The following is a 21,600-nucleotide window of genomic DNA, read 5'->3' as shown; positions in this document are numbered from 1 at the left end:
ACCTGAAAAAACTTCACTTGTCGAAAGAGAAGGCCAATTGGGGGGAGAGGTTGATGGAGAAGGTTTTATTAAGATTTTATCGGTGAAAATTATCTTATAATTTAAAACTAAAGTCACAAAAGTGCGAAAGTAGAGAAATAAAAAATGTAAAAATGCTGCCTCCTGAAAACTATAGTTCACTGCAAAATAAGGCAGAAGAAGAAGAAAGCACAAATTCATGAGACAGGACTGGTACTTCTTTGTGATCTCGTATCTCCCCATTTTTGATTTTGCATGAAGCTACGCCTTATGAGAATAGAAAAGGAACTGAGCTTTTTCCACAAACTCTGATTTTTGTAACCCGATGTCGTTTACCTTTGATATTCCGGACTAGGAATTCTGTTTAAGATCAAATAGTCAGTGTAATAAATATCAAAGGTTTAGGCCATAAGGTTGCAAAGATACGGGGATTAAAAATTTGAGTTTGTGGGGAAACCTCAGTTCCTTTATCTGGTTACACATTTAAAATCTTTAAACATTTTGCTCTTCTCATTAACTTTACGATTAGAAAAATATGATTGAAAACAGATAGGATTCAATTTGACGTGACATTTACTTTAGTTTGAAGTGAGTTGATATAGATAATTAATAAGTTAATGGTCCATCCAATACGATACAGGAGGGGGGGGGGGATACACCCATCCCATGCTGATTAGGGTTAAACGTGACATTTACTTTAGTTTGAAGTGAGTTGATATAGATACTTAATAAGTAAATTGTCCATCCAATACGATACAGGAGGGGGGGGGGATACACCCATCCCATGCTGATTGAAAACAGATATGATTCAATTTGACGTGACATTTACTTTAGTTTGAAGTGAGTTGATATAGATAATAAATTAGTTAATGGTCCATCCAATACGATACAGGAGGGGGGGGGGGATACACCCATCCCATGCTGATTAGGGTTAAACGGCAGAAAGTTAAGTTTCCTAATATCTGGGTTGGAAGCTGCAGGGTGGGTTGTGTTGATTAATGGATAGAAGAGAAAAAGCGGGAAAGATAAAAATATGTTTACAATATCTCTACTTTACACTTTTATATATATATACATTTACACATAAATATATTGTAAAAATATGTTTACAATATCTCCTACTTTACACTATTATATATATATATACATTTACACATAAATATATTATACAAATATGTTTACAATATCTCTACTTTAAACTATTATATATATATATATACATTTACACATAAATATATTATAAAGATATTCCAGAATGAATTGGATATATTTCAGATAATTTGTAAAGATTATTCTTAATTGTTATCTTGGGATAGGTTAGCCTCTAAAAACAGCAGGCTGCACAGTGCGTTAGGAAACACTGCGGCTAAAAACAGCAGGCTGCACAGTGCGTTTGGAAACACTGCGGCTCGGAAAGGCAAGGGAAGGAAGTTCTGTGGCAATGACATGCAAGGGGATGGAGCATTGCGACTAGGACATGCAAGGGGAGGAAGCATTGCGACTAGGACATAAAATAGGAGGGAACACTGCGGCTAGGACATACAAGGGGAGGAAGCACTGCGACTAGGACATACAATGGGAGGGAACACTGCGGCTAGGACATAAAAGGAGAGGAAGCACTGTGGCTAGGACATAAAAGAGAATAAATCACTGTGACTAGGACAGGCAAGGGGAGGGAGGAGTATAAGTACTCAGGACAAAATTTTGATATATCTGTAATCCGCTCCGTAGACAAACTAGTTACATAAAACTTTCCATTTCTGAAAAATCCTGATTCTTGGAGGATCTATCAATAATAATAAGAAAGTTTTTATATAATTTATCTTTTAGTGTATTCCTACAAACTTTTTGACATTGTGACAGTTTTGACGTCAAATTTAGCCGAGCCTTGTGTCAATCTGTCAGGAACTAAAAATATTACTTCAAACATCTACCTCCAGATTTTCCCCTCTCAACATATCTCCCTCCTCCAACCTTCCTTTCCCCTCTCAACATATCTCCCTCCTCCAACCTTCCTTTCCCCTCTCAACATATCTCCCTCCTCCAACCTTCCTTTCCCAATCCCATCTCTTCCCCCGTCCTGACAGATCAATGAAAACTATTTAAAAATATCGTATTTCAATTCAATTCCCAGAACTGTTGCACGGATGCAACATTTCATGGATTAACACGTTTATCAGTTGAGCTCGCGTTGTTCATTAGTCATTCATGTTTTGTTTTATAATCATCAATTTCGTTTTTATCCAGATTAGTGTTCATAGTAGGTTTTTGTTCAAGGGATAGATGGGTTTATCAAGACTTTGCTTATTTAAACTTTAAGCTAGAAGCAGTTTTAGATTGTCCATATCCAGAAACCAAATCTAGCGAATTAGAGAGGTCGCTCAACTTCCTACCTCCGGTTCAAATCCTTAATCTCCAATTTACTCTCTAATTGATTACCTAAATCGTCATGAATCTTTAACTTTGAATCGGTAGTTCAGGATTTCAATTTGAATTTGTCCGGGGGGTGGGGGGTATTTAAAATAGGGTTCAGCCACCGATATGGGGGACTTAATCCCCTGGAAATCATAGTTTTCAATTTTCCAGGAGAGGCATAGCCCTGTTTTCATCCCTATCTTGTTGTTTCCTATAAATATTTAACCATGAACCCATCTAGTAGATGGAAGTATGATGTCTAGTGTAGCATCCTTTTATAGGTTTTAATATCCGGCCTTAACCCTTTCATTCTCAATTCTATAAATAGTTTCAAGGCAGTGCAGAACCTATCATACACGCAGATCTCAAATATAGAATTGTGGTTATCAAGATCAATGCTTGATCTTCTCTTGTTGTTTGTCTGCAGATTAATATAATCTTTATTTTGATATCCGAGAAAGTGTTTAAACTTCAACCAATCAGAGTATCGTTTTCATAAACCGAATAGCCAATCAGAAGCCAGGACATAATCAATAAGAGAACTCTCATTGGTCGAACCTCTGCAAGGATATCAAAAATAGTGGATTAAGCAGACAAGGAAAAGTATCCACTGGATATTGAGATCAAGCGAAAGGGCTTAAGGGTTTCCAACACAAGAGTTTCCAACTCGGGGAAAATTAAGACCAGGTGCAAAAATGAGTTGCCTCAAAAATCTTGGGTTCATTCGGTTCAGTCGTTTTTACATTTGTTAGATACAAGCAAACAAACAAAACATAAACGATCCTAATATAGGAGCAAAGTATATATATGTGTCCCTGTATAAGTAGAGAAGGTGAGAGAGTTAGTCTTCCTGTAAATATTTACATATTGCAAGGCTCTATATAAACCTTGCAAATCATTCATATTTTTCATAATATATCCTACATATCCTACATATATCTAGTTTCAAGTCGCCAAATTAATATTCAACTCAGATATCTCAGGAAATTAGATTTCAACCTACAAACTCTAATTAGGGTAAAATCATATCTTCTCAAACCTATTTCTTATCTCTTCTTAATGCACTCAATACTATAAACTGTAAACTTGTACAGGGGAGTAACAGGAGGGGCGGTGGGGCAGTTGGGTACAAGGGGCGGGGTCTGGACCCCTGATCCAGGGATCTGTATATAGTTTAGTAAATAATACATTACCCTGATATATCTATGGATCTCTATAAGTTTAGTAAAGAATATACACCCGTGATATATCCAGGGATATTTTTTTAGTTTAGTGAAGAATATACACCCTTGATATATACAGAGATCAAAATATAGTTTAGTAAAGAATACACATCCCTGATCTATCCAGGGATCTTTTTTTAGTTTAATAAAGAATATACACCCTTGATATATACAGAGATCTAAATATAGTTTAGTAAAGAATATACATCCCTGATATATACAGGGATTTGTTTAGTTTAGTAAAGAATATACACCCTTGATATATACAGAGATCTGTATATAGTTTAGTAAAGAATATACACCCCTGATATATACAGAGATCTAAATATAGTTTAGTAAAGAATATACATTCCTGATATATACAGGGATTTGTTTAGTTTAGTAAAGAATATACACCCTTGATATATACAGAGATCTGTATATAGTTTAGTAAAGAATATACACCCCTGATATATACAGAGATCTGTATATAGTTTAGTAAAGAATATANCCCCCCCCCCCCCCCGCCTTTTTTATACACTCCTATAATTCGAGAGTTTTTAAAAATCTACAAAATCTATATAGCTTTATAGAGTAAAAAAGAGGTAGTTTATATTTGTTAGAAACAAAATTAACCAAGAAGAAAATGTGGTGAAGAATTTATATTAAAAATGTTTTATATGCTGTGGTTTTGGTAGGTTCAATAAGAATAGAACAGAAAAGAAAAAGACAAGAAAAACATATGATTGTTCGGGGTATTTTTATTAGAAATGAAATTTAGTTTTATAAAGAGGAGAGGCGCATCTAAAATCTCTTTAAGACAGCATATTTGGCTCCAAACTTTATTTTAGATTAGAGGGAAATTGAATTTTAAGGACATTCACTGACCCGTAGAATACCTGTAGAATTAATTTATGGTGAATTTAGAAAAAAAATATTTAAGTAAAAAAATGTCAAATTGAATCTCTTATATTTATATTGAGAAGTGGATGAGCCTATAAGGTTGGAATGCTTGAATATATAAACACAGGTTAAAGGTTTAAAGCTCAAGGTGGGGGATTATACTGTAAAGTTTATCTAATTCCAGGGGTAAAAAGTTCTCTTAAAATAAGAAAATATCTTATCCATCTTTAATAATTCTTTCAAAAAAGTAAAAAAGTTTTTGTCAAAACTTAAAAATAGGTTGTTTTTCTCTACATTCATTAAATATTCCCCCTTTAATACTGTTGTCCAGTCTGCTCAATACGTTTATGATTATTAATGATTAATGTTTGGCTGGGCCTGGAGTCTGCTGTTGATTAGATACTCATTTAGAATACAAACATGAGCACAACAACATCTTACAAAATTTCCAGAGTTCACAAGAGAACCTGGATAAATCCAGCAGGAGAAAATTTAAGGAAGTACCTAAAGAGCTTGTAACTCTTGTTGACAGTGTTGACAGGTGTGCTGAATACTCGGACAGTATTGTGCATTCACCAGCTCATGTATCCTCTAGTCAAGGGAACATTTCACTAACTTTAAATCAAACAGAAGAAAATAAAGTTGGAAGCTGGGGATCAAATAAATTATTCTCTCGTTCAACCGGTGCTAATCCTCTAATCAAAAATTCTTTTCATTCATCAATCAACAACCAGAATTCTGTCAAAACAGAATTTAATTTATTAGAAACCTTTGGTTCTGAACTTGAACCACAACCACGGAGTGAGAGCCAACTGAGTATTCGTTCTTTGAGTCCTTTGTCTGTAGGACCAGTTCCAAGTCCTACTCTTGTAGAACCAGGTTCTTATCGTCAATCCCAGGAACCATTTATTCGTCCTCAGTCTACTGAACCAGTTTCTTTCCCACAATTCAAAGAGCCAGTTATCCGTCCTCATTCTAAGGAACCAGTTTTTAGTCCTCAACCCAAGGAACCAGATACTAGTCCTACATCCAAGGAACCAGTTACTGGTCCCCAATCCAAGGAACCAGTTACTGGTCCCCAACCCAAGGAACCAGTTACTTATCCTACATCTAAGGAACCAGTTTTTAGTCCTCAATCTACGGAACCTGGTTCTATTCCTAAATTTAAGGAACCAGCTACTAGTCCTCAATTGAAGGAATCAGTTACTCATCCTAAATCCAAGGTACCAGATTTAACTCCTCAATTTAAGGAACCAGTTACTAGTCCTCAATCCAAGGAACCAGTTATTATTTCTAAGTTCAAGGAACCAGTTTATTGTCCTAAGTTTAAGGAACCAGTTTCTAGTCCAATTTTTAGACGCCAAATTGCAAAACTTTCTTCTGAATCTGGACAAACAGAGTTTAAAGAAGTAGTATGCAATCTTCAACTTGTAGAACCTGTTACTATTCCCCCAGCTGCTGAACTCATTGATAAATCAGAAGCCATTAAACCAGTTCCCAGTTTAACTCATGGATTCAGAAATACAGAGGAAACATTCAACCAATCTAATCAAACCATTAATACAGGCATTAGAACAGACAAAGCAAATTTCCTGAAAAAAAGCTCTCTTTCCTTTAGGTAATATTTTTTGTTTCCCATTCATATAAAACTTTCAGCTTAAAAACATTTCATAAACAAAACTTTAAGGAACAAAATAATTTCTCCCAACAAAATTGAGAGTTAAAGATCGATATTTTTCACATATTTGGAAATTTAAAAAGTTTTGGAATTAGTAATTATCACTCTCAATGATGTCGCTCTGTGTCAAAATCATTGATACGTTTAAAATAGTTAAAGGGTTCTATCCAAAGAACCCGGATTTCTTGCAAAGTTTTGTGGATTTTGATTAAAGGTATGGATAAATATGGCCTTCAAGGGTTTTCTTAACAAAATGATTGGCTTAGTTGTATTTCTCTAATTCCGAAAATTGTGGTATCGTGTACATCTTCAAGCATGATTTACATATTTACATTTTTAAAAATGATTCATCAGCTTTTGATTTTATTTCAGCGAGTTCTCTGAGTCCCTCTCAACCTCTATTCTGGAAAGAACATCAACAATGTCCAATGAAGAGAATATTTCAGCTGTTCATATTCAAAATATAGATGTACCAAGAATGAATGAATCTGAGAGTGTGACTGTCCCATCTGAATATATGGAAAAAGTTGAGAATTTTGGGCTAAGTTGTCCTGAGGAAAAAGCTGCCCTAGGTCAGATAAGACACGAACATATTCAAAGAACTGATCCGTTTGATAGGCTTACTCAGGCTCAAAGTACAGAACACAAAGAAACAGGCAAAAACTGTTTTGACAAAAATAAAGATTTCTGTCAGCCTGAAAGTCAACTGCCTGAAAGTCAACTGCCCCCATTAGAAGATCCAAGTGTAATATTACTGAGTCCGACTCCTATTCGTAGATCAATGTCTGCTAAACTTCTTGCATCACCTAACCCAGATAAATCTTATGAGGATGATTATACTGACCTTGAGTCTTTGGCAGAAGAAGTTCATCATGTAAAAGAAGATAAAGCCAGAGTATTTATTAATTCTAAACTCAAGGATTCAATTTCTGATATGGTAGCCTACCAAAAGCATATAAATGAGGAACAGAAACCGAAAACCCACTTTGAACTACTAAAAGAAAGTCAAATGAAGGCACAAAAAGAATTTCATGCAAGGCTATTTAAAGAACTGGCAGCAGAAAATCAGCGAGGTAAAAAATCTAGTAAAGGTGCTGAGGTCTTGGGAACTAAATTCTCATCAAAAACTCAGGAAAATGTATCCATTTATGATCAAGAACATTCTGGCTTCAAATCAGCACCATCAAAAAGTCCGAACATGAGCCGTAGAGGTAGCAATTCAATGGACACCTGGATGAGTAAAAGTCCATTTTGGTCCCAGTCCCTTCCTCGTCCAAGGAGGAAAGTAACATTTGTCGATGATTCCCCTCAACGACCTCCTCCACCACCTCCAGAAAGACAGCAATCAATCAATACAATGAGGAGTATGTCTGGTATCTCAACTGTATATAACCAGACATTAATAGAAGAATCTCATTCTCAAGCACACTATTATCAGACTGGATCAGATTCAGGACACCAGAAGATAAGTTCCAGACACCAGCAAACAGGTTCAGAACATCAACAAACAGGTTCAGGACACCAGCCAACAGGTTCAGGAAACCAGCAAACAGGATCAGAAAATCATCAAAATAAGTCATGGAATCAGCAAACAAGTTCTAGAACCCAGGAGACAAGTTCAGGAAGTGTTCAATTTGAAAATACAAACCCATCTAAAGGAAATCAAAATTTGGAACAAGAAATACACAGACAAGAGTTGGAGAGAGAGGAACTTAAATTGAAAGAATTCCAGAGACAAGAGTCGGAGAGACAAGAACTAGAAAGGAAAGCTTTAGAAAGGAAAGAATTAGAAAGACAAGAAATGGAGAGAAAAGAATTTGAAAGACAAGAACTTGAAAAACAAGAGATAAATAGACAAGAGTTACAGAAGCAGGAAATTCAGAAGCAAGAAATGCAGAAACAAGAATTAAATAAGAAAGAGTTTCAAAAACTGGAGTTAATTAAACAAGAACAGGAATTCAAGAAACAGGAACTTCAGACACAAGATTTTCAAAAGGGTCATTATTCATCGAGTCAAAAACAGCAACAGTTTAGTCATTTTGATCAAACACAATCACAACAGAAGCATCAGTATCAGATTCAATCACAGAAGGAGCATCAGTATCAGAAGCAATCACAGCAGGAGTATCAGTACCAGAATCAATCACATCAACAGCATCAGCATCAGTATCATTCACAGCAAGAGCATCCGTATCAGAATCAGTCACAGCATCAGCATCAGTATCAGAATCAATCACAACAGGAGCATCAGCATCAGTATCAGACTCTACAATATAATCAACATAAGTCTCATTCCCCACGTCAAAGTCACCAATATGTAGAGAAAAATGATGGAAATGCATTAAAGAGTGTAGAGTATAGAGAGTTCTACAAGGGAAGGATAGAGAGAAGAACTCCGGAGCAAGAATACAAATTAGATTTAGGTTCATACACTCAACCATTAGATTTTATTACAGGGTCATATATTCCCACTTCTTGACTGGATATTTTAGCAACATTCCAATATTTTTTTAATTCAAATAATCAACTATCTGAATTCCAAAACCAGAATTAACTAACTATGATAATAATCCATAATATTGTCATTTAAGCTGAAGGTTTCTTTTCTTTATTAAAATTTCCAATTGTTAAAATCTCATTATTAATCTACATCTTATAAAACTTCTTCTCTGATCAAATATTATTAAAGATAGGTTAATATTAAGTAAACCCCAAATAAGAGAAAAAAATCCTGTATACGCCCCGACTGTAATTATATTAAATCCTTTAACTGTTTTCTGTAAGTATATTTAGACTCCTGTACAACAGTATATTCCCTATAGTGTTCCAGAGGGGCGGAGTCAAGAATTCAAACAATTATTTCTTATCTTAATGAATTTCCGGTATATTCAAGTGTATTGATTAAACTTATATTTCAATTCTATTAAACTTTATAATCTTAAAAACTTTCCTTTTCTATAAAATTGAGAGAAATAGAAACTTGGAAAGTATTGTAAATGTGAATTATTAAGTAAGGCAATGGGTTGAAGTGGAGTAGAGATCTCTGATATTAAGAATAAAATTAAATCTTAAAACAGGCACACCTTAACCCCAAACAAGCAAAAAACAGAAAACATGTTAATGTAAATTTCCCAAGCAGTCAGCAACTAATGTCACATGTTTTGGAAATTTCGATATTTCTATTTCTGCGACGAACATAAAATTCATCGCAACAGACATTAAGTTTCCGAATTTTTCCAAAAAAAACTGGAATAAACATTATAAATACAATGGTTTGGTTCTGAAGGAGACAAGAAGGATAGATGGATGGAACTGTACGGTAACTCCGTACTCAACAATACTATACAGGATAGATCAGGATCAAGGCTTCATAGATCACAGTCAGCAGTCTGGAACTCAAATCAAGGAATGGATGAAATTGTTAAGAAACCATTTTGTCTTGGGTTGGTGATCTGCTCTTGCTATTGCTTTGATAATGAAGTTGATTTGCAGCTGGTCAAATATCATATTTTCTTTTGGAAACCTGGCTCATCTAATATCCTGGTCTCATCTGATATCCTGGTCTCATCTGATATCCATAGGCCGAATTTAAAGAATTTGAGCCGCAGCTTAAATTTGAGACACGGCTCAAATATGGTTGGTGCCACTTAAAATTGTATTCAATGTTTCAAAGTTTAAGCCGGCGCTCAATTGAAACCGGGTTTTGCAGATTTGAGATGCGGCTCAAATTCATTAAATTTGCACTCTGGTCTCATCTGATATCCTGGTCTCATCTGATATCCTGGTCTCTTCTGATATCCTGGTCTCTTCTGATATCCTGGTCTCATCTGATATCCTGGTTTTATCTGATATCCTGGTCTCATCTGATATCCTGGTCTCATTTGATATCCTGGTCTCATCTGATATCCTGGTCTCATCTGATATCCCGGTCTCATTTCATATCCTGTTTGAGTCTTTTTGTCTCCTGGTATCCTGGTATCCTTGTCTTACTGTCACCTGATATCCTAGTCTCATTGTAACATTTTTTCCTGATTTTCTGGTATCCGGATCTCATTGTATCCTGGTATCCGTTACCCTGGTATTCTGGTATTTTGGTATCCGGATATCCTATTATCCTGGTCTCATTGTATCCATGTTACTTATCCTATATTTAAAGGCCCATTAGCATCATATGCATAGTTTTGCTAAAACCTTGCCTTATGATTTATTTTCTGTGTAGTTCTCTTTCTAGTTTCTTGGTTTATCTTTCATTGATTTAATCATAATATTCTTTCTGTTTTGTTCCTTTCTTAATGTTTTCATCTAATAGAAATAGTTGAGCATAGTCCTGTAATGTCAACAGATAAACTTGAAAAACCGAAACATCCTCCCCAACCCACACAACAACAGCAGGGCAACAACAATAATCTAACAACTTCATTTTCACAACACTTTACCAACAGTACTCTACCAAGAAAGTTTTCAAGAATAAAAGTTTATGATAAAGGAGGAGAGGGTCTTAAACGAAACGCTTCGATGTCGGATGTTTCTCGTTTTAACTACGAAGTTGGGTTTAATGGCGGACCATTACACAACAGCAGCAGTAGCAATGATTTAAAGTCCGTCCCAACTAAGCTGGATCCTGTATCTCGTAACCAGCTCCAGGTCCCACCTTATATAGTCAAGAGTATTGTAATCTCAGTACTGGAGAAGCAAGGAGTTCCTAATCCTTCCGATGATATTATCAACCGAGCAATTCAGGAGTACTACAATAAAAATCCTGAAGGAGTAAGTTTTTAGTTTAGGTCAGAATAGGTGGTAGAGAATGTGTAAGCTTAGAGAGAACAGAAAAAATCAAGAAAGCTATTTCGTAATTATTAAAGTTTAACTATAGGCACAAGCAACAGTTTAAGATTAGTGAAAACTATATAGAGGTCAGTAAACTTATAAATTTAAGAAAATATTTTTATTCTAAGGGAGAAACACAAGAAAAAGACAAAAAAAACTAGGGAAAAAAACGTTTGAATGATTCACCTGCAATAGATTCAATTGAATGTACGTCGTACAGCAGTTAGTGCTTGAAACTTTGCAACGCATGCTATACCAACAGATAATTACATTGTTTAATAGTAGACTAATAAATAGATAAGAATTCATTAGTTTACTCCTTAGGTTTTATATTCTTCATTGTACTCTGATCTAGTTTTGTTCTATCCTGTACTCTGATCTAATTGTGTTCTATTCTGTACTCTGATCTAGCTGTGTTCTAGCCTGTACTCTGATCTAGTTGTGTTCTATCCTGTACTCTGATCTAGCTGTGTTCTATCCTGTACTCTGATCTAGCTGTGTTCTATCCTGTACTCGGATCTAGTTGTGTTCTATCCTGTACTCTGATCTAGTTGTCTTTTATCCTGTACTCGGATCTAGCTGTGTTCTACCCTGTACTCTGATCTAGCTGTGTTTTATCCACTGCTCTTTATTGTGTTCTATCCTGTACTCTGCATTGTGTTCTATCCTGTACTCTGTATTGTGTTCTATCCTGTACTCTGTATTGTATTCTATCCTATACTCTGTATTGTGTTCTATCCTGTACTCTGATCTAGTTGTGTTCTATCCTGTACTCTGTATTGTGTTCTATCCTGTACTCTGTATAGTGTTCTATCCTGTACTCTGTCTTGTGTTCTATCCTGTACTTTATATTGTATTCTATCCTATACTCTGTATTGTGTTCTTTCCTGTACTCTGATCTAGTTGTGTTATATCTTGTACTCTGATCTAGTTGTGTTCTATCCTGTACTCTGTATTGTGTTCTATCCTGTACTCTGTATTGTGTTCTATCCTGTACTCTGTATGGTGTTCTATCCTGTACTCTGTATTTTGTTCTATCCTGTACTCTGTATTGTATTCTATCCTGTACTCTGTATTGTGTTCTATCCTGTACTCTGATCTAGTTGTGTTCGATCCTGTACTTTATATTGTATTCTATCCTATACTCTGTATTGTGTTCTAATTCCTGTACTCTGATCTAGTTGTGTTATATCCTGTACTCTGATCTAGTTGTGTTCTATCCTGTACTCTGTATTGTGTTCTATCCTGTACTCTGTATTCTGTATTTTGTTTTATCCTGTACTCTGTATTGTATTCTATCCTGTACTCTGTATAGTGTTCTATCCTGTACTCTGTAATGTGTTCTATCCTGTACTCTGTATTGTGTTCTATCCTGTACTCTGTATTTTGTTTTATCCTGTACTCTGTATTGTATTCTATCCTGTACTCTGTATAGTGTTCTATCCTGTACTCTGTAATGTGTTCTATCCTGTACTCTGTATTGTGTTCTATCATAAACTCTGTAATGTGTTCTATCCTGTATTCTGTTTTGTGTTCTATCCTGTACCCTGTATTGTATTCTTTCCTGTACTCTGTAATGTGTTCTATCCTGTACTCTGTATTGTGTTCTATCCTAAACTCTGTATTGTGTTCTTTTCTATACTCTGTATTGTGTTTTATCTTGTACCCTGTATTGTGTTCTATATTATCAGCTTCGTTACCATGTTGCTTATTTCTAGTTCTATGTTGGGAAGAAAAGCTTAATATTGAATACTCTCTCTAGACTTGTATTTATTACAAGAATTAATCTAGAATATTATTCTCCGAGTGCAGCACTAGTAGAACATCATTTATCCTTCTGCACTTTCAAACTTTATTCTAATCTTTTCATAGAGATAAAATAAAATTTTACTGATGTATTTATAGAACCAATATTAATTGACTATTTAAAATATACTATTCAGTGCAATACTAATATTTGTATTCTTTTGTTAGCTTGCTTGTTTCACGAATTGCATGAAAAACACGTATTTTTCAACTATATCTCAAAGTTTTCTTACGTACAGGCCACACAGTGTACTTACATAACATTCCCTTTAATTACTTAAGTCAAAGACTAAGCTTTTAAGGCAATTTGTGCCCCCATTTAATTAACAATTTTCGCAGTTAACCTTCATTTTTAAAGCACATTTTTTTTAATTCGAAAATTCACAGATTTTTGTGTTTAAATTTGCCGATTTTCAAAAAAAATCTCGACATTTTGTTTCAGGCAAAATTTTGATCTTTAACCATCTATGTATAAACCTTCCCTCGGGTCATGTAAGTTGCCACAAAAAATTTGGACCCCGATCAGGTCAGCTGTTTTTACGCTTGTTGGTCACAAACATACAAATAGACAGGCAGACAAGTAAAGAATATATAAACTGTTTCCTGTAACCAGCTGTCCAGTTTGTAAAGATTTATAAATCTGAATATTGACTGCAGTTCTTTCAAGGTATGAACTATACAAATTCTAACTTTATAAAGTGACTGGTTTCTGCTCCACGAATATCTAGAAAATGTACTGACACAGCTATTTTATATATACTTATACTTATATACTTATACTTTACTGTAAACTGCATTTAAAGTACTTACCCAATTAAACTAAACGCTAACAAATTTTCATTGTAAACTAAAATAAAAACATTATTATAATTTTCTTTATCAAATCAACCAGAGGCGTATTTAGGGGGAGGGCTATGGGGGCTAAGCCTCCCTCTGGACCAGTGAAATCTATTGATTTCAGGGGGTTTTCAGGCCCCAACATGTGCTGAGCCCTCCCCCCCCCCTGGAAAGAAAAAATTTAAGCCCCCCTGGACAATTTTCTGAATACGCCAATGAAATCAACCTCCTCATTTTCCACAACCAATCTTCTTTTACTGTTTTCCGTAACCAACCTTCTCTCCGGCCCTGGTTTCTGTAACCAACTCCGTCTCCCCCTGCACTGGTGACAAAACCAACCTTCTCTCGTTGGTTTCCATAACCCACACAGCTAAGATTTCTACAATGGAAGCCTACAATTAAGTTAAACCATTTCTGTTTTTCGAACACCCTACTGGACAGTCCCCTGGAATTAGTAAAGAAGTTATTAAATATTTTACTAACTTTTATTTAAATTCTTTCCCTTCTTCTATAAGATTCTTTTCCAGCATAAACATCTATTGTTTTCTTTCTTCTGAATAATCACCACATTATACAACTTCTTTTGGATTTTAGTTTCAAGACTTTCAGATTTTGTTCTTTTTCTTTTTCTCAGTTTTATCTTTATTTCTCTCTTCTCCTTTTCAAATATTTATTTGTCCTCTACCTGGATAATTACAAAGTTGACCTTCATCAACTCAGACCAACTTTAAATTCCCCCTCTCATTCCCATTTACCCTCCTTTACAGACCCCCCCCCTCTAACCTTCATTAATCAGGTCCAGGGAGGGGTCCATTGTCTCCACTGTTACGGTAATTAGTAGAATCTTCAATTTATATTCAGTTCAACTATACTTTCATCAGATAGATAGATATATAGATAGATAGATAGATAAATATTGATAGTTTTCATTACACTTTTCCTAGTTTTCCTAATTCTCTAGGATTCTCCTAGTTTCTCCTAGTTTCTCCTAGTTTTCCTAATTCTCCAAAATTCTACCATTATCTCCTAGTTTCTCCTAGTTTCTCCCAGCTTCTCCTAGTTTCTCCCAGTTTCTCCTAGTTTCACCTAATTTCTCCTTAGTTTCTTCTAGTTTCTCCTAGTTCTCCTAATTTACCCTTATAGTTCTCCTAGTTTCTCCTAGCTCTCCTAGTTTCTCCTAGTTCTCCTAGTTCATCTTTGTTCTCCTAGTTTCTTGTAGTTTCTCCTAGATTCTCCTTGTTCTCCTTGTTCTCCTAATTTATCATAGTTCTCATAGTTTCTCCCAGTTCTCCTAGTTCTACTAGTTCTCCTGTTTATCCAGTTCTCCTAGTTTATCCTAGTTCTCCTTGTTCTCCTAAGTTCTCCTAGTTTATCCAAGTCTCTCTTAGTTTCTCCTTGTTCTCCTAGTTTTCCTAGTTTATCCTAGTTTCTCCTATTTTCTCCTTGTTCTCCTAATTTATCATAGTTCTCATAGTTTCTCCTAGTTCTCCTAGTTCTCCTATTTCTCCTGTTTATCCTAGTTCTCCTAATTCTCCTAGTTCTCCTAGTTCTCCTAGTTTCCCTAAGTTCTCCTAGTTTATCCTAGTCTCTCTTAGTTTCTCCTTGTTCTCCGAATTCTCCTAGTTCATCTTAGTTCTCCTAGTTTCTGGTAGTTTCTCCTAGATTCTCCTAGTTCTCCTAGTTTATACTAGTTCTCTTAGTTCTCCTAGTTTATCCTAGTTTCTCCTGGTTTCTCCTTGTTCTCCTAGTTCTCCTAGATTCTCCTAGTTCTCCTAGTTTATCCTAGTTCTCCTAGTTCTCCTAGTTCTCCTAGTTTATCCTAGTTCTCCTAGTTTCTTGTAGTTTCTCCTAGATTCTCTGAGTTCTCCTAGATACTCATAGATTCTCCTGGCTTCTTTCAGTTCTCCTAATTCTCCAATTTCTCCTGGTCTTCCTTGTTTATCAATGTTTCTCCTTGTTCTTTTAGTTCTCCTAGCTTTTCTCAATTCCTCCTACTTTCTCTTAATTGAAAGATACATCACTTTAAGTGAAATATGATTTGTTATTATGAAATTATATATGAAAGATATGTTTTTAGATTGTAATTTATAATATTTCTAAAAGTTATATCTATAATGGGCTAGAAATCTCCGCAGAATGCTTTGCAATTGTAATAGCGTCAACTGCGCGCAAATACAGAGAAATTGTGCGAAAGTTTCATGCAAATGTAGATTTAAATTCAAAGAAAAGTTTGGAACTGCACACAAGTAGAAACCCCATGTGGCTTGATATCCCTATCTTTGGTAGATTAACAAATACTATTCACTATCCCCCCCTCCCCTCCCCTTCTCTTGAAAAAATATTGCGCCAAATCATAATTTATTTGATGCGTCTTTATCCACCTTTATAGTTTGTCCGCATTGCATATTTGCAAACTACAGACAAAAGAGTCTCTAAAAGTACAGTTTGTACAGTGTAAAGTACAGTTTGTACAGTGTAAAGTACAGTTTGTACAGGTAAAGTACAGTGTTTTGATCTCGTGGATTTACACTGTTCACAATCACTTCTAGAGATCAGTATGAACAGGACTCAAAGTGAAAACTGTTCATACGAGACAAAAAACAAGACTGTTTGGTGAATAATCTTTAGAATGTGCATAGCGCAGTTATTAATAATAAAAATAATAATTTAATTTGTAAAATATACAATCGGAAAAGTTAACATTTTGCACCAAACAATCTGTAAAATACACTGTGTACATTAAACAATCTGTAAAATGTACTGTGTATATTAAACACTCTGTAAAATCTGTACGTACAATTTGTGTAAAAGAGTAAGCTGTACAATCTGTACAACCTGTAAAATCTTTATTGCTGTAAATCTTTCTCCTTCTAAACCTGAAGGATTTGTCCTGCAGATTTATGGGTTACCAATATCCATCATACAACTAATATACATTTATAATACAAACATGGATAAGCTGTACAATGTACACTGTACATATATCATCAATAAGACAAAAATGCAAAAAAAAACTATTTTTTTGCATTGGAAAGGTTTCATTATGTGTTATCGAATGTTGCCAATAATCAAACTATTTCTATGAATTATTAAAAAACATTTTCTATAAAATTAGTATATTAATCGGTTGAAATTTCATCTCTCTCAAACTATATTGAGTTGTAGAAGCTAATTTCTGAAATATTTTAAAAAATTCTAAAGCTGATGATGTGGTGTTCTGTATGAAAGTATGGAAAGATAGAAGTATGGAATGATAGATGTGATGTGATAAGATTAATGATGCACCTCTATATACCGACAATAAAGAAACATCGTTTGATAAAACTTCTCCAATTTGTTACAATGGTCAAACTTGTCGCAAGAAAACGATGAATTGAACACTTTCCCCATTCAGCAATACACTATATACTATATAATATATATATATATACATACAAAGGCATGACAAAATGTTGAAATTTTACTGTAACGTACACAAGTGTATACACATTTTACTGTACACAAGTGTTGAAATTTTACTAGGCAGGCAATTAAGATTTTAGAGATTTTTAAAAGTAAAACCAAACCTTGAGCCTTCCTTCTTACGTTCAGGTCTTCCCTTGAGTCTACAATTAGACCCAATGATTCTAATTGATTCTAATTTGATTTGATTGTAAAAAGGTCTGAAAATCAAGTCGATTCACTCTCAACTAAGCTTTCGGTGTGTTCTGCACTGATTTTCTGTACTCTGACCGAAGAAATAACGGGGTTTAGCGGAGAGTGGATCGGTTTTTACTAACCCGAAGTCTACTTTAAACTCAAGACTTGGCTTAAGCTTTACTTTGACTTAAATTGACGTTAAGACCGGGTTTTACTTGGATTTAAGCTTTTAAAATCTTAGCTTTGGGAATTATTGTTTACTTACTGTAACTGTCCTAATGCGTCATATAGCGAATAATAATCAACCCCTATTCTACTCTATTTATAATAATAAAAAACATAAGGTTTTCTAAAAAAAAGATAAAAGAAAAACCTATACCGGTCAAGCATAAAAATCGGTTTGATTTCAAACTACATTGATTGACTCTACACAAAAATATTTTGCTCACCCAAAAGTTGTAAACCCAAATATCTGTAAAGTTACCACGGTAATCCATAGTTGGCCCAATAATTCAATGTTAATTCAATCTTGTTGATCAACGTTGGTTAAACCAAATATCACGGAGCAACCCAGTTTGCCAAAATTTGACAACATCTTTTTTTATGTCAAACATTTTAGAGATAACGAATTTTCACACTAGTGAATACGTTTCTTTATAAGTCCTAAGTTAAAACAACCCACCGTGTTGTATTTTTACACCAAATACTCAGTGTTTTGAGTTATTATTCTGTTTGTTCGCTAGTATTATTTCGGCTGAAAAGTGAACCAGCCTCCCTGTTTTTTCCACAGGCTATCACAGTAAGCGAAANACAGAGCTTCCAGAGATAGAAGGATCTGCTCCGCCGTACCTCCGCCGTTCCTTCTGGGGGGACTACTGTGGCGGCTATGAAAGTCGTCTTTCCTAGGAAGAACCTTTCGCGGCAGGGAGAAGAATAGAGGAGTTTTCTAGAAGCCACGTCATATATATATATTTTTTACTTTGTAACTTTATATTTAAAAATATAGTTAGTCGTTATCTAAATCCTCGTCTTATTGCTATCCGCCAAAATTTTCAATTAAACCAATTTTCAAAATAATTTTTTGTTTGTAATGTAGGTATTTGTTGGATCAGCTAGTGATGGTGTTCTCAAACCTGGAGATAGGATTCTAGCAATAAACAACAATAACACATCAAACCTATCACATGTTGAAGCAAACAACCTTTTTAAGTAAGTTATCATCACTATGTATTGTACACTAAAGGGCTACCCACAAAGGATGAGACTGTAAAGACGACTTAATACTCATGAAATATGACAATCCCAAGTTTGAATTAAGTCATGCCTTGAATGTAGTCTTTAAAAGGCTTATTTAATGATTTGGCAAAAACAAAAAGAAGTTTACGGTTTCAGAGAATACTGAATATAAGGAAATAGACAATATAAATATCGTACAATCGTCTCTGAAGTCTTATTCTTTATGTATTCTGTATATGTAAACTATGTATGTATTCTGCAGTGCATAGTATATGTATGTATACTATGTATTCTGTGTATTTTGCAGTGTAAACTGTATGTATTATGTAAACTATGTATTCTATATATGCTGCAGTGTATAGTATATGTATACTATGTATACTGTGTATTCTACAGTGTATAATATGTAAACTATGTATTCTGCAGTGTATAGTATATGTATACTATGTATTCTGTGTATTCTGCAGTGTATAATATGTGAACTATGTATTCTGCAGTGTATAGTATATGTATACTATGTTTTCTGCAGTGTATACTGTATATATATGTATACTATGTATTCTACAGTGTATAATATGTAAACTATGTATTCTAGAGTTAAACTCTGAACCCTAGTATGGAAGATCTGTATAGAAAATAGATATCGGGTTCCTTCTCTTTATCCCATATTCTTATATATTCATTCCCACCATACATCCAATACAGGGCATATAACATCATCTATTCGCTTTACAAGAAAAAATAAAAGTTATTTTTAACCGAAAAAAGTAAAATTTTCAAGTCTGGGCGTTTTAGAGATTGGGTGTTTTCTGTACGGAAGAACAACGAATATATAAAAATGCGGTAAAGGATGCTTATTGCTTACCAATTTTTTTGGAACAAGAGTGAAACGTTTTAATTTTTAATGTTCTATCGAATAATTAATATTTAAGACGTTCTGGTACAAGTGCTAGACTAGAGATAGGAAGATCTGATCCAAACATCATAAATACACATCAAACAGGTATATATAGCATTTTAAATAAAATAAAGGTTTATCCAAATAGATTCTAGTACAATAGATGGCAACGTAGAATTTGTACACTCTCAGTAAAGCTGTTTTCTTACGTCACAAGTGTCAACCTAATTTTGTGTCCGACAAAATTATAAATAATTGTGACAATTTTAGAATAAAGTGTTTATCTTGCAGTAAAATAAGAGCAATTTTATGTGTTCTTTATTTTCTGTTTTTATACTTTTTTATTAAATCTTGGAAAACATGTTTTCCTTGTTATATTTGACACTTGGAACGTCGTTTATAATTTGTCCATTTCTCTGTTGCTACCTATTGAACTAAATAATCTATTTGGGGTTTTCAATAATTATTTTAAAAAAACATGGCTTTAGGTTAATATTGGCCCTGCCCTTATCTCATGTTGTGGTAACCTCAAAAATAACGCACAATTCGATAATATCAGTGTTAATATGATTATAAAGGTTGGTCACTTGAGCTGAAAGGGGGGAAGGGAGGTTGTATTTATATAAATTATTATAGATTTTCAATATTTTTTGTCACAAAATTATTATAGATATGTCTTTTCAAAATCATCCAGACCTTCAAAAAGTTCATTCTCAGGTAATCTTTGCTTTCTTTATTAAATTTTCCTTTCTCAGTTTAATTTTTATATTTTTCCATATTTCTCTACAGGACTGAAGAAATAAAGATGTAACTAATATGTTTTCTTTGTCCGAATCATTTTGCATGAAATTAAATCAAAATCTGACGCGTCCTGCCTCCTGTGTTTTTAGGTTTTAGTTTTCTGTTTATATTTAAATTAAGTAGATGTTTTATTTTTTTTACACGAATGTTTTGACATTTCACGTCCTCATAATGCCTTGGGCAAAGATTCAAGTCATCATAAAGACCAGTCAGAGTTTTTACTTATCGCGTTGATTTAGTCAGCGTTTTTACTTATCGCGTTGATTTAGTCAGAGTTTTTACTTATCGCGTTGATTTAGTCAGAGTTTTTAAGTCATCATAATCACTTTGTCAGACTTTTCAATACATTACAATCGATAAGCCTGAGTTTACATATCAATCTACAGACTAAGAAGGAGGGAAGTACTTGATGTAACAAACACTGTATTTAGCATTTAGAACACAATAAAACCCAGAAAATTTATTCAGATCCATCCAACATATCCTACATATCATATCAAAGCTTTCCAGTAATTTAATTTATACAACTTTTCACGCCTTTATACTGGAAGAAATACAAAGTTAGGCTTTGTGTTGCTTATTTAGAAATGTGAAGTGTATAGGAATTCAGTGACAATCGAAAATCTTTCACATTTTTGTTGTTGGCGTCTTCTGATCAGGCTTTAGACAAAATATCATCAAAATATCTAATATTCTGGCGTGTTCAAATTTTTGTTCATTTTGTTGTAACGATTCTAAATATCTCTCTAATGTTCTAATCCTAACCCCCCTAGGCTAAGAATGTTCTATCCTCCCATCTGAAAACACTGATCCACAGCTCTGAGGAAACTAGTGGTAGAGACTCTAATCACGATGTGGCACTACAGAACCAGGTCACACTACAACTTAACAATTAAACGAGAGAAACAAGCTAGTGGCGAATTTCAATGTCTGTAATAAAATGTAATCTCATTTTTGGTCATGCCTCCAGAACAGGGAAAAACTAAGCACTGAGGCCCATTCGCTAGCTCGTATTGTTATCCTTTTTTGGTACTTTTACTCAAAACCCAGGACTGAAATACAGAACTTTATCAAACTTGTGTTAAAAAGATGTTCAGTATACAAAGTTTTTATTCTAAAATGCTAAAATGTTGATCCAGGATATGAAAAGCTGCCTAAATGATTGTAATTATAAAAAATGGAACGAAAATAAAATTATCTCTTCGTATTTTGGGAGGAGTGAAAACAATCCGAAAACAGAAATAGTTCAAGCTTATTTTAAAAAGAAAACTTTTTGATTGGTTTTATTGTAAAGAAGAAGCTTCTGTTTATAGAAATTTTCAGGTAAAATATAGTTTGAA

At 34.2% G+C, this 21,600-nt stretch overlaps 1 protein-coding gene across 5 annotated transcripts in view; it reads left to right on the top strand.

Annotated features, from left to right (window-relative positions):
• LOC111700755 (uncharacterized) overlaps positions 1 to 21,600 on the top strand; it is a 36,334-nt gene that overhangs the window by 4,149 nt on the left and 10,585 nt on the right. For 3 of the 5 annotated variants that reach the window (XM_023471794.1, XM_023471809.1, XM_023471817.1), the window contains exons 6-13: positions 4,950 to 6,156; positions 6,589 to 8,639; positions 9,503 to 9,622; positions 10,526 to 10,983; positions 18,422 to 18,534; positions 19,494 to 19,564; positions 20,130 to 20,176; positions 21,034 to 21,132. In XM_023471794.1, the coding sequence (XP_023327562.1) occupies positions 4,950 to 6,156; positions 6,589 to 8,639; positions 9,503 to 9,622; positions 10,526 to 10,983; positions 18,422 to 18,534; positions 19,494 to 19,564; positions 20,130 to 20,176; positions 21,034 to 21,132 (4,166 nt within the window). The remainder of the gene's footprint in view (positions 1 to 4,949; positions 6,157 to 6,588; positions 8,640 to 9,502; positions 9,623 to 10,525; positions 10,984 to 18,421; positions 18,535 to 19,493; positions 19,565 to 20,129; positions 20,177 to 21,033; positions 21,133 to 21,600) is intronic. The other 2 variants (XM_023471824.1, XM_023471802.1) reach the window with 1 other exon arrangement.

Source organism: Eurytemora carolleeae, unplaced genomic scaffold, assembly GCF_000591075.1.
Source record: "Eurytemora carolleeae unplaced genomic scaffold, Eaff_2.0 scaffold81, whole genome shotgun sequence".
In the NCBI taxonomy this organism is placed as follows: domain Eukaryota; kingdom Metazoa; phylum Arthropoda; class Copepoda; order Calanoida; family Temoridae; genus Eurytemora; species Eurytemora carolleeae.
Note: the sequence above shows the minus strand (reverse complement) of the source record. Positions and strands in the feature narration are given on the sequence as shown.